Source organism: Cydia splendana, chromosome 4 (assembly GCF_910591565.1).
Source record: "Cydia splendana chromosome 4, ilCydSple1.2, whole genome shotgun sequence".
Classification (NCBI taxonomy): Eukaryota; Metazoa; Arthropoda; class Insecta; order Lepidoptera; family Tortricidae; genus Cydia; species Cydia splendana.
The window spans coordinates 10,409,396-10,422,438 of record NC_085963.1 but is presented as its reverse complement, the minus strand read 5'-3'; the positions used below and the strand labels follow the sequence as shown (position 1 = coordinate 10,422,438).

General features: G+C 35.5%; 1 protein-coding gene and 1 non-coding gene across 2 annotated transcripts; both read right to left on the bottom strand.

Moving 5' to 3' along the window:
* Positions 1 to 368: 368 nt before the first annotated feature.
* On the bottom strand, positions 369 to 4,668 carry LOC134789866 (protein-cysteine N-palmitoyltransferase Rasp). The gene is made up of 4 exons (XM_063760538.1): positions 4,366 to 4,668; positions 3,241 to 3,992; positions 1,571 to 1,788; positions 369 to 885 (listed from the first exon to the last, which is right to left on the bottom strand). The coding sequence occupies exons 1-4, from the start codon at positions 4,463 to 4,465 to the stop codon at positions 369 to 371; spliced, it is 1,587 nt and encodes a 528-aa protein (XP_063616608.1). The 5' UTR covers positions 4,466 to 4,668.
* Positions 4,669 to 12,452: 7,784 nt separating this feature from the next.
* On the bottom strand, positions 12,453 to 12,556 carry LOC134790247 (U6 spliceosomal RNA). Its single transcript, XR_010144177.1, has one exon. It is a non-coding gene; the product is annotated as a U6 spliceosomal RNA (small nuclear RNA).
* Positions 12,557 to 13,043: the final 487 nt, after the last annotated feature.

Sequence of the window (13,043 nt, the reverse complement as noted above, 5' to 3'; positions counted from 1 at the left end):
ATGATAACCATTTGAGGAGTGTTTTTCCTAAAGGGCCTTATTTCTCTGTAAAAACCTTACAAAATTAAAGCAGTTTTGAAAAGACACTCTTTATAAAACTAAGTTAATGCATGGCCTCATTGACAGGCGTGTTCGGCGCGTATGGCGTCGAGCTACCAAGAGTTTTAAGCATTGTGTCTTTCGTTAAAGCACATCTTACGGACGCTCAAAAGGGACTTAAGGGACCATGAATTAGTCTTGTCTTGATTATTGAAAATAAATAAAATGACTATGATCTAATACAAATGGCTTAATCGTAAATGATCTAGTACTCTTGTCATGTGCCCCTTGTGGCTCCGCTAGTTATTCTGCTACGTCGAAAATTACATTTACTCATTACATTTTTTGGATAATTTTGCGGGCTTCAAATTCGAGTTTTCGTAATCAATATATGTTCTGGAAGGGACGTTTTGAAGGGCTATAGAAACGTGACAGCAACTGTACATCGCTAAAGTTACTATGACAGAGTTCCACGGAGAAGGTTGAAGGAAACATGCAAAAAATATATTGGCTACCTTACTACCCGCAAATAAGTAAAAGTTCGATATAGCCGACATTATCAATAGAGGAGTGCAGGCCATAGCTAAAAATCGTATCTCCATTTCATTTGTTCGTAACACTTCTTTCTTGAACCATTTATATGTTTCAGTGGTTGCAGCAGATTTACCCAGTTGTTCTAATGTAATGCCTATAAAATTAAGTGCCGACCAAACAAATATGTCCCAGACAGTGCCGTGCCAGAAAAAGATAAATATAAACGTAAAAAATGATGCAGTCAATTTGAGAATTGTCACCGGTAAATTTATATATCTTGGAATTGCGCTGAGGCTGGGTTTGTAGATGTATCTGAAATTAATGTGAAATAATAAGTGTTATTCTGATCATTGGCTAGACTAGCCAAGATTATTTTGGTATTACATTGTATACCTACTGGTCCCACTAGCTATATGTATATCATTACACGATATTTTAACCCTTTATAAGACATGAGGGTGTCAGAAATTATGCAAAGTTGGACCCTATCACTGTGAAATAAAATCCAAAATCATGTGGGAAATATATTCCCTCTACCTTATCAAGCGTGCTATTTGTTAATAAGTTTTTGGAAACAATACTATGGGCGCTCCATGACTGCTAGGCCTGCTAGGTTGTCAAATGATAACATTTAACAATCCACTAATATCAAATATTTGTTCCTGAGTTATGGATGTTTTCTATGTATATATATATTTGTGTATATTATATATACCGTCGTCTAGATCCCACAACACAAGCCTTATTGAGCTTACTGTGGGACTAGGTCGATCTGTGTAAAATTGTCCTATATAATATTTATTTATTTATTTATCTTATTGTGATCCGTGTCATCCGATGTCAGCCATCTATCACGGTAGATACGTAATTGCTGTCTGGCGCAGTCCAGAATACATGATGCTAAGCAGAACCTCCTCCACTTAAAGTGGGAGCAGATTTTAAATGGTCTATAAGAGAATTTTAAATTTAATGATTCAGAAGGTAGTTGAATGCTTACTTTATCAAAAATTTGTACAGTCCAACATCAAAATATCTCCACATGTGTGAATACACATGTACCCTGGCTATACATCTTGGGTTCGGCGGGGCTTCTATATTGTCTAGCCGCGCGAATGCCGATGTAGTGCCGTAGAATATGACGTATTTCATGTGGAACTCCAAACCCATCCATAGCCCTCCGCCACATAGAGCCATGGTCGGGAGGTCTGTGATTGCCTGAAAATAAAAATATGTAAGTCAGATGATCTCTCTTACATCATTGTTTAATAATTAAATAATGTCTATTGGGGAGATCAAGATCACCATGCAAGACATGGAGAAAAGGTTTTAATAATATATGCAAATGTGTGATATAATATAAGGTCAGTGATGACCGTAACCTTTAACCTTTCTTTTGTGGCAAACTGGCAAAGCTTTTAGCACATGTATATACAACCTTATTGCTGATACATTAAGGTATTAAGGAGTAAGGTAGTGTGTACATATTCTTGGCACTTTGTCAATCCTTGACTGTAGGTACAATATATTTTTCATGATTGATCTGTACCTACATGGTTAGTCTTTAAGGTAAAACGATACAAGCGAAAAAGGGATATTCTTCAGTAATTATACATTTTCAAGGTAAAAAGAAAAAATCTCTTCTATAGCATTTTGTAATTATTTCCCATCGTGGCTTTCATTATGCATGACCAGGAGAGAGAAACTCTTGTGCCTTTTAATATTTTTTAATAATCTCTTAATAATAATGCTTAATTACCTTACTAGCCATCCATTTGTAGTATGGCTGTAAATTGAGTTCAATTTATAATTTTATAACTAATAAGGGTTGTAAATGAGGATATTGATAAAATACTAGAAGTCTGTTTTTTGAAAAATTTCTCGAAAAAAAATCTAAGAACACTTGTAGTAGCAAGCTTTCCAGAAATAGTTCCACCTAACACATACAACACATGCAACCTGCTCCGGCTTCGCATGGATTACACAAAATAAATTTTAACACAAGCCTTATTGAGCTTACTGTGGGACTAGGTCAAGCTGTGTAAAATTGTCCTATAATATTTATTTATTTATTTATCAAATTATACACCAAAACAAACAGATAAAATAAGACACTCAAAAATAAGAGAAAAAACATGAGCAACAGATGCCTTGAGCTATGCAAAAAGACTAAAATGGAAGTGGGCAGGCCACACAGCAAGGCTTACAGATAAGAGATGGACATTAATAGTCACCAAATGGAGAGGTCCACTTGGCAAAAGAGGCCGGGGCAGACCACAAATGCGTTGGGAGGAAGACTTAAAAAGAACAGCCGGCACAGACTGGATGGCGACAGCACAAGACAGGGACAAATGGGCAGCAATGGAGGAGGCCTTTACCCACTAGGGATTCATTAGTAACAACACATATTATAAGTCATAGTTTTATTTTAAATTTTTTATGTAAACACGTTACAATGAATAAAGGGCTTGTTTATTTTTTTTATTTTATTTTATACACCAAAACCTTCCATTCCTAAAAATGTGTTCAGTAGTATTACGAACATACAGGCAGACAGACTAGGCAGGACTGTTTAATAAGGTGTAGTGATATAAAAAATGAAAATATTATTTTGGTAAATAGGCACATACAAAATATTACAATTATATTTAAAAAAAAACATAATCTTACCTCTATTTCATTCTGCATAGCATAAAAATAAATATAATGGAAAGCTAGATCCAGTAGAAAAGTATATATTGAAAATAGAATCATGTCCCATATGAATCTCTTCATTCTCTTTGTTATATCATTGCTCTTAACATGTAAGCTTTTTTCAAAATTTTCATATAGCACTATAGGTCCAGTATGCATAAGGGGCAAGTAAAATATGTAACTTAACATGTTGGTCACAACATCAATTTTAGTGACATTCAGTTTATGTTTCATGTCTATGTAGTCAATGCAGAAACTGATGCATCTCAGTTCAATCCATGACGTACATACTAGCGTCAAATATATCTCTTCATCATAAAAATGTTCGGCATCAAAAATATCCCAAAAGAAGTTTTTGTATTTCATAACATTAAAGCAAAATAGTAAACCAATACTAAGCGTCCATAGAATGGTTTTTCCACCTCCATAGAAGATTACTGCTAGATATATTATCGGTTGAAAAACAACAAGGGTCATTTGTTTAATGCCCGTATAGGCTAGCATGTAAATAATACTTGATAATATATACCAATATTTTAAATATTTCATGTTAAATGTGCGGACCATTTCAGATATGACAAATTGAAATATCAGGTAGTACCAAGATCTTTGAAAGAAATATTTCCAACAACTCCACTCAAGGTCTGAAACATCTCTGTGCCTGGACAGAAAGCTCCAGCCATCCACCAGATCTGGCCATTTAGGTTTTTCATTATTACCAAACAATTCTGAAACAAATTATGAATAAATCGAGAGTTATTTAGTTGATGCATGAAAAAATAGCAGAAACAAGTCATCAATTCAATTCATAGTTCGTGATCAGCAACACAGGCTTCGCCAAGGGACACAAAAACCAAAATTATGAATTAATTTGGTATTGTATATATACACTTATTATTGTATAGTATCTTATTGTTCTTTATAACTAGAGACAAATATAATTATTATCGTCGGCACTCTAACTATAAATTTGCAAAACAGTATCTTATAGGCTTGTGTTTATGCCGGAACTTAAGGTATTTAGAAAACAAAAAGATATTATTTCGATCTATAGCGAAATTACTAAAGTGTAATATTGATATTATAATAAATATAAATTACCACTCTGAACCTGAAATAACTTAAACAAAGAAAATAAATTAGCAAAAATCCATAAACTGAAGTAAAAGTATAACTCGACCGAATTCAATTTGCTTGTCATTTTTTTAAGATATGTTGCATTATTAAATAAATATCACAGTTCTATATAAGGCGTACGTAGTGTACATTTTCTATTTATTATTTACTTTCACATTTTTGAATTTATCCGGTTTCGTGTTGTTAGTAATTTTGACAAGTTAAGTTTGGTTTGGTTCAGTATGACGTTTCGGATATGAATGAATGGAAATAATGATTACGAATGAGATTTGTCGTCTCGACTGTCTCGACTCGACCGAGAAAAGGGCAATATCGATGAATCGATAGGGTAGTGCCATTTTATAATCGAAATCGAATTTACAAATTTCGCGGTTTCTAATTAATTATTGTTCCAAAATGTTCAACGGTTGATATACTAATTGAACATTAATAAGCAATAGCTAAGGTGTTTATTACATTAGGCTTGATTTTACATTTCATGATGGTCCCATAGTAAAAATTGCTTGGTATGATCTGCATTCACCGTGCAAAATATGTAATGGCTAAAGGTTTCTACTCGCCTGCAACAAATCGCATGCAATTGTTGATACATCGCGGCTTTTGATCAATCAATTGATTTCTTTGAACGTGTTTAGCCGACAATGTATTTATTGACCTGTTTAGACCATCATTCAACGCGAGGGGTCATACACTACCTAATCAATGTGTAAATAAATAGGTCCTAAAATCGCATACGATTTGTTGTTAAGGTTTGTAGAGGCCTAGAGTGTTGAAAAACCACGCTGTAAAGTTTAGCAGGAGTCACTTGACGCTGAAGCAAAGGGCCCTCCATCTCCACGTGCCTCCACACCAGGGATGTTGCGAACATCCGCATCCGCAACCGCGGAACTTCCGCATTATTTTCAACATCCGCATCCGCATAAAATCGATGCGGAGCTTATGCGGATGCGGATGTCAAACAAGTCGGTACAGGAACGTCTTAGCGGCGGCGTAAGTGCTAGGTAATTTCGTCATTACCTATTAGCAAAAAGCAGAGCTTTGTAAGAGCTCGCGGAGTTTTTCTACCTAAACGTACCTAACCGGACCGCGACTTTGATCCAATTCGAAGCTTGTTTCATGTTCGATCGAGTGGATGGGTACGTAATAAGTCCGTTAAGGCCGTAACACACTATCGCACCGCACCTTGACATTGGTGCGTCGCACCCATAAGTGAGAGCGGGAAAGAGATATCTGTTTCTCGCTCTCACTTATGGGTGCGACCCACCAAGGTCGCGGTGCGGTGCGATAGTGTGTTACGGCCTTTAAGAACGCAACTATAAGTGAGAGAAAGACAGAAATATACTAACCGGACCCCGGTTGCTGTCCGGTACGCCTGTTTGTTACAGCTTTTACTTTGTCCATTAAAAACGTGTCCAGACGACAAAATCAAATTGCCAATATCATCCACACGTAATACAATTTGATAAGCGCTTATTACATCCTACACGGTCGCCCAGTACTTTTTGTAAGGATGCCAACTGCTCCACTAGGTACTGCCAGGGTTCAGCATCACCTCTATCTTGGGTACTATCTGGGACTCATCATGATGAGTCGGATGACCAAAACATAAAGTGCCTTTGTTGCACCAAACCTGAGTTCCACTAGGAACTGCCAGGGTTCTGGGTCATTTTGTTGAACTGCACGCCAACGTTGCAATTGGCGTGCAGCCGGCGTGTAGTTCCCATACAAGTTGCAGTCGTGTGTCGGCCCTAAGTCACTGAAGTTTGTATTAATATGCTTATCTTTATTTATTTTTAGCAGTTCCAAGCAATAGTAACACTAAAGGCGCCATTCATTAATTACGTAAGACAATTTTTGCCAGTTTTTGACCCCCTCCCTCCCCTATTATGTAAGAAATAATAAGAATAGGCTGACCCCCTCCTTCTCCCACCCCCCTATATTACCATATATTACGTAAGAATCTAAAGAATGAGTAAGTACCTACACGTTTGGTTTGTTATAGTGTTTATGGGTCCATATTGGGTTGCATACAAGTTTAGGTCATATCTTTGATGCGCCCAACAACTTGTATCATAATCATCATTGCGCATACAAATGAAAAGCCATATTATATTGTGTCATACATTTTTAGCCATAATATTTGATGACATACTCAGCAGTTGTCATATATTATTTGTGCATATAGGTTTTGATTATAATGAATTAAATGTCATACCAGCTAAAAGCATATTTATCGATACTTAGATTGTTTTTACGTATAACGTTTTGTAGCATAATAATTTTCAACCATAATGGTTTACATACGAGTAAATAATTTAAGAAACTAATTTTAGCCTCTCAACAACTCCTCAAAAAAAACCTTTACCCTAATCTCCGTCCAATCCAAACAATTAAATCGACGGAGCCCCGCTCACGCGGGGCTCCTATTTCTACGTAGTTTGCCCTTCGGGCATCTGAAGAAACCTAACGAACCTAACCTAACTATTATGATTAGTTTCTTTTATAAAACCGTTTCTCCTACTGGAGGGGGCTCGTCTCCTTCGATCTCCTCTTTTATACGGTCTTTGTGTGGTTATGTTTAAGACATTTATGACTAAAGTAATATAAATTTGCTTCATAGGTTGCTCACAACCATACATATTTATTATTCATGCTTTGTAACATTTATGAAAAAAAACATAATATTATGACCACTAAATACAAGACTTAATTTTTTATGTCTATATTAATACTATGCACTGCAATACTTCGAACGAAAAACAATTATGGATATCAAGTAGATAACTGAAAATTTTATGCGAATTAAATTAATGACTATAAAAATTATGACATAACTCATTTATGACAAAAACCCAGTTATGCTCAAGAATAATTTTGTCTAAAGATTTTTATGACTTACAATTTTATGCACAGAGTGTTATGACAATTAAAAATATGACAAAAGTTGTTATGCGACCAGAGGGAGTCCCAGTGTTTATTTAAAAAAATATTTTTTTTACGAATGTGATATTTGTACCAGTACAAAGGTACTTGAGCTCGTTTAAGCTAACTCTGCACCGTGTTTCATAGCATATACCGGGTGTGGCCTGTAATATGAGCAAAAAATTAAACTGTAGGTTGTACTCCTCATACTGACCAACATTTGTTCAGATACTTTTAAAAATAACTTTGATTTTTAATACACTTTAAAGTTTATTCTAAGACGCAATGTATTGCGAATTTTGTTATGTTTAAGGCGTGGCAAGCAACGCCAATCACAATGATATGGCGTGGCGATGGCGTCCATTGAAGATAATATTTATTTTGTATGAAAAATAGGGAGTCTAAATACTTCATAATTTTTAAAAGTTGTAGAACAAAAGTGTCACGGTTTGAGGAGTGCAATCTATGTTTTAATTATTTGCTCATGTTACAGGCCACACCCGGTATAGAGTGTGGAAGTATGTATTATTATTATGTATTTTAAACGTCATATTTACATAGAAATTAAAAAAAAAACGCATCTTTGTGATCTTACGTAACAACTATGAAAACCCCCTCCCTCCCCCTTGTAAGAAAAAATGACAGCGTTTTACACAAAAATAAAACGCTAATTAAATAACTTACCATATTCGAAACCTAAGAATAATATTGAGAATGGCATCATTGTGTTGTCGGTCGTATTGTCCTTTTCTAGCATATACGTCCCTCTCTCTCTCTCACATTCCCACCACAGAGCAGTTGGTTTTGACAGGTGTTTGACAGTTACCGCCAAAACAAATTTCCAAGTCATTGTCTCAAAATTATACATATTTACACCAGGCAGGATTAAAAGTTTAGGTTTCGAATATGGTAAGTTATTTAATTAGCGTTTTATTTTTGTGTAAAACGCTGTCATTAAACAACTGTACCGATATTCGAAACCTAAGAATAATATTGAGACGTGTTTGTTATCGCCTGGTGGTGGGAAGACGCCAAGCCAATGTGATTATACATGTACTTATTATGTATATGTAATATTATTATATTACGTGTGTTTAATTAATTATGTAGTACACCCTTTATTTTAACACCTGTGAGGAGAGAGGTATTATGTAAAGCATACAATTTGATATACCATTATATTATGTTACTAACTTTACATTTCATATACGTACTTAATGTACTTATAAATGTTCAAAGAGAAAAAATGAGTCACCACAATGGTGCTATGCTTAATTAGTATGTGAAAACTAGGTAAAAGAAGATGAGATAAGTCAGTCTACTCTTCAAGGAGCATACAACATCTGTGGTAAGGAGTGATGTAATTCAAGTATGAAAAGAATAAAATCATAAAGTACTCGAGTAGTTTTTATTTATAACTCCCAATTATTAACAAATTTGATAATAATCATCTAGTAAAGTAAGCAGTTGCAGGAATATAACAAGGACAAGACCTTTCTTATTTCCAGAATCCCTCAGGATTAAGTAGACGAATATTTTAAATATTCGTTATAATTCACTATCACTACCCACAAAGTTAATATTGGGTACCTACTTACTAAAATGTCATAGGGAATTACTGAATTCCTTTAATGACTGTGAGTCAGTGTGAGCTATATACTTGGTTATAGCTATAAAATGCATTTAATCCTTTGTACGCTTTACTAACGCGAACGCGAGCTAATGTACCTAAACAAACCTTACTTAAAATTGTGAAGGTTACTTTGAGAGCTTAAGCCATAACATAACACTCATGTGGGCACGCCTAGTTATGACGTTTTTTGGTGCTCTTGGCGTTCAAATGGTTAATATAGAAATGCCACAGAACCTTATCAATTATATTTGTAAAGGTGCAGGCTCATTCTGCTTATATTCATGTTTAGCTATCATCAAGTGACCTTAATTGTACTCATTAATTTCTATATATGCAGTAAGAGTAGTTTACCTTATCTGGTGCCTACTAGTAGGCATAAGCTTGATTGGTTCTGAACGCTAAAGTGGTTTAATTTATGTAAACCATTCATAGCATTGCTTAATTCTGAATATTCAGTTTCCTCTTTCCAGTGTGTAAATTATTAAGAATAAGGTACTTAATTCGAAACCTTAGCTCATCGCATATGTGTTTTTAACCAAAATGAAAGTTTGTGTGTTTATTTAGTGATCATACATTATTTGCAATAACTGTGCGGACCATGGGGTCCCCGACCTTTTGACGGACACCCGTGGGCACAAAGCCAACAGCGCAGATGCCCTTTAAGAGGGACCTATTTCATCCAATGCTAGAGTCAACACTTTGTCGAATCTATTTGATATTTATGTATACTTATCCTCCTTATGAACTAAGCATAATTGTAACTTTTTGATATCAAATATACGCCGAATTGTCAATTATTTTATATTTTGAAATACATATAATATTACTGGATTTGGAGCAGTGTGCTTTTGAATACTATATCTCTGGCCTACTATATAGGCTAGTCTATTAGCATCCCGCCTCCTGGAAGGCAGACTTTTTAGATATACAGTAGCGCTAAGTGTGTGGATAGTTTTCCGACACTTGACTGCATGAGAATAGTGAACATTTTTTCAGGTCTCGGGCAAGAAGGGTACCTAGATAGGTTGAGGTCCTTAACTTGTGGATTTTGTAAGAGCAAGACACAGGCGGGGTGTAAATTAATTAATCCACCATGTTTCAAGAGATTCATGTGCAATTGTGCATTGATGCCTTCAGGTTACGCTGTACAGACAGACTAACACTTTGGCAGAGTTTTGCCAACATATAATAAATGACTGCATTTGTTTGGGTGTACATGTTCCACACCAAAGACATATTTACATATTTCAATCCATTTTTGAAAGTTTGGCGTTTCAAAATAGCTTCGCCTTTTCGCAAGGCGTGCTCCTGTTTCTCTATTTTATTGTGCAAGCGAACAGTATCCTAATGCTATAATTTTGTATAAATTGAGAACTAGAGGGTCATGCCCTAGGCGTGACCGCCCAGAAGTTGTGCTAGAACCTTTCGTGCAAACCATCCAGTCACTGTTTTTAAAAAACCTTTTGTAGTGGGTACATTCCACGTTCTTAAATTTGTTAAACGTGTAGTATCAAACTATGACAAGTCATGATAAGTGAATTAAGCGGTAACAGTATCTGGTCCGTGCATAGAAGCACTTGCCCTTGAGGTTAGGGCATGGGTAGTTTATAATAAACTTAATCCGTGCATGGGAGCACTTACGATACAGGTGGTTTAAAACTTCCAGGGTCACAATACAGACATAAGGGTGTAAAATACATAATTCATAAAGGCCCGTTAGGCCAGTTTTGTATATTTTATTTCAAACATGCTTGTGCAGCACCGCCAGCACATAATAATTTCCCATACCATGGCAGTCAGGGATATAATAATTAAATAGGTAGGTAACCTTGGTCATATCGTGTACATAGGTAGGTACTCGTAAACATATTAACTGAAAGACTAGTGCTCTCGAGGCAAATATAATTTATGCAACTGTGAGCTGCTTTTACATTGGGATCATATGTATTTATTTCTAGTCTGCCTTAGCAGGCCTAGACTTCAAAGGTTTTTAGATATTCATAGGGCCGTTAAACGGACCTTTTGTACACCTTGAGCAGGCTGTTTGTTTCACACTATGAGTAATATATATTGTAAACATAGCTTATTTCAGAATGGAATCGTAAGCTCTGTCGTGTCGTGAGCTTACCGAGCCTGATTTAATTAGAGTCCACAGATTATCTGGACCTTGGAGGATTGACCACTCCTTATTCTAATTATCAATATTCTGCCTGGGCTTATAGTCGAAATTCAGCGACTAAATTTCTTAGTATTATCTATGCCGCCCAAGTTATGAGGCTTAGCGTCTCCAGACCACAATTTTATTTATATATTAGGTTGTAAAGATTTTATCATCTTTAAAATAAAAATGAGTCGAGATAGGCCTGGAATCTTAGGTTATTTTTTTACCTTTTATGATTTTAGAAATGTTATTGTAAATAGTAAGTAGTTTTCACTTTTACCACAGTTAATTAACCCAATTTTGGGTTTAGCCAACAGGGTGTTCGGGACCCTTAGAATAGATTGGTAAACAGAAATGAAAACTCTAATAACGAAGCCTTGCATATTTCGACTGATTTTTACTCAAAACATTATTTTAAACCCTTTTTACTTTCTCTAAGAGGAGATATTTACAAATTCATCTTTGTAATATTTTTCTGATTGTGGCCTACTCGCTCGCTTGTGTTATAACCATATCATTTATATTTCTGTGAATATGTCTGACATGCCTTGCGCAGGCTTACATAGGTTATAATATCATCATCAATAACTTGACGTCAGTTTGTGAACGAATCAAAGATTCTTTGGCACACCTTACGCAGGTGGAAACATGGCAGCCTTGCGCAGGCTTAGATAGGTACATAATATATTGGTTTTATCACAAATAACATGACGTTAGTTTGTGAACGAATAAAAGATTCTCTTAGGCACACCTCACGCAGGTGGAACCATAACAGACATAGGTTTAAGAATATCATTCAAATCAAATACCCTGTGGGTAATATTCCCTTAGTTGCGGGTTCCTTGCTCGACAAGGTGAAAGGCTTTAAGCAGGCTTTAACAGGCACTTTTAGACAGTGTCATTCACGGTGACGCGCAGATTTGCCAAAACTAAACTTTAACTCTACAGTTAACTAATATAATTTGACAATATGAACCAAACCATGCGTCTTCGTCAATGAATCAATCTAAAGATTCCCGTATCGTTAATGCCCTTCCAAATCACAGGCTTCCGATTTTATTTGAAACGTTTACAAGTGTACTATTTATGTAGGTAGGTAGGTAGGCTTAAGAATTGACCCTCTTGTATGTAGTTACGTATAGAATTAATAATCAAATTATTCAAATCCAAAATAGCACATATAGCAACTACATGCAAGAGTTCTTTCCTTAACCTTTTTAGGCTGTAAGTACCTGCTAAGTTATTTATTTAAGTAGGTACCTACCTACATTTTAACCAATTTTTTTTTTTTTTTTTTAAATCAATTATCTAGTTGGAGAGATATAAGTTGGTAGATAAAGAGTGAAATACTTCACGATTTCGCATGTCATTCTTGCGCAGAGCCATGCTAATCTCTCTCTATGTCTAGTCAGATTTAAGTTTATGTACTGCCGAAGTACTCACTTTCCACAAAAATAAATGCAATGTTTGCGATGTAGGTTTGTTCGTTACCTTGTGTCCCTCAGAGCGGAAATAGAAGCCCCGCGAAGCGGGGCTTCGTCGACTCCTAAGCGGATACACATTATTTATCAGCAAGTTTATTACCAAAAAATAAATTTTGCAATAAATATTATATTAACCCGGAACGGGATAAAAAGACAAATTGCTGATAGATACTTGGACAGATAAAACTTACACGTCTATGAGCTTCTACCTTCATACGTAGGTTCTACGTAACACGTATTAACTATCCGATCCTTTCGTATTCGAAAACACAAATCACTTGAAAACTGAAGGGTATGCCTCCACAGGTCACCATTTAAGTATTAAAATTTCAACCGTTATTATACACACACACAAAGATTTAAACTAACAAGACTCTGAAGAGACTTAATGTAGGTATAAAATTAAATTATAATGGTGACACGTGCACGCTTTACCAGCTCG

Bases quoted from the DNA above. Each gene is read 5' to 3' on its own strand.
- LOC134789866 (XM_063760538.1), bottom strand. From the start codon at position 4,465: ATGACAAGCAAATTGAATTCGGTCGAGTTATACTTTTACTTCAGTTTA. The intron at 3,993-4,365 runs GTAATTTATATT...AATTTGTTTCAG, and splicing joins GTTATTTCAGGTTCAGAGTG to AATTGTTTGGTAATAATGAA. The intron at 886-1,570 runs GTAAGCATTCAA...CATTAATTTCAG, and splicing joins CTGTACAAATTTTTGATAAA to ATACATCTACAAACCCAGCC.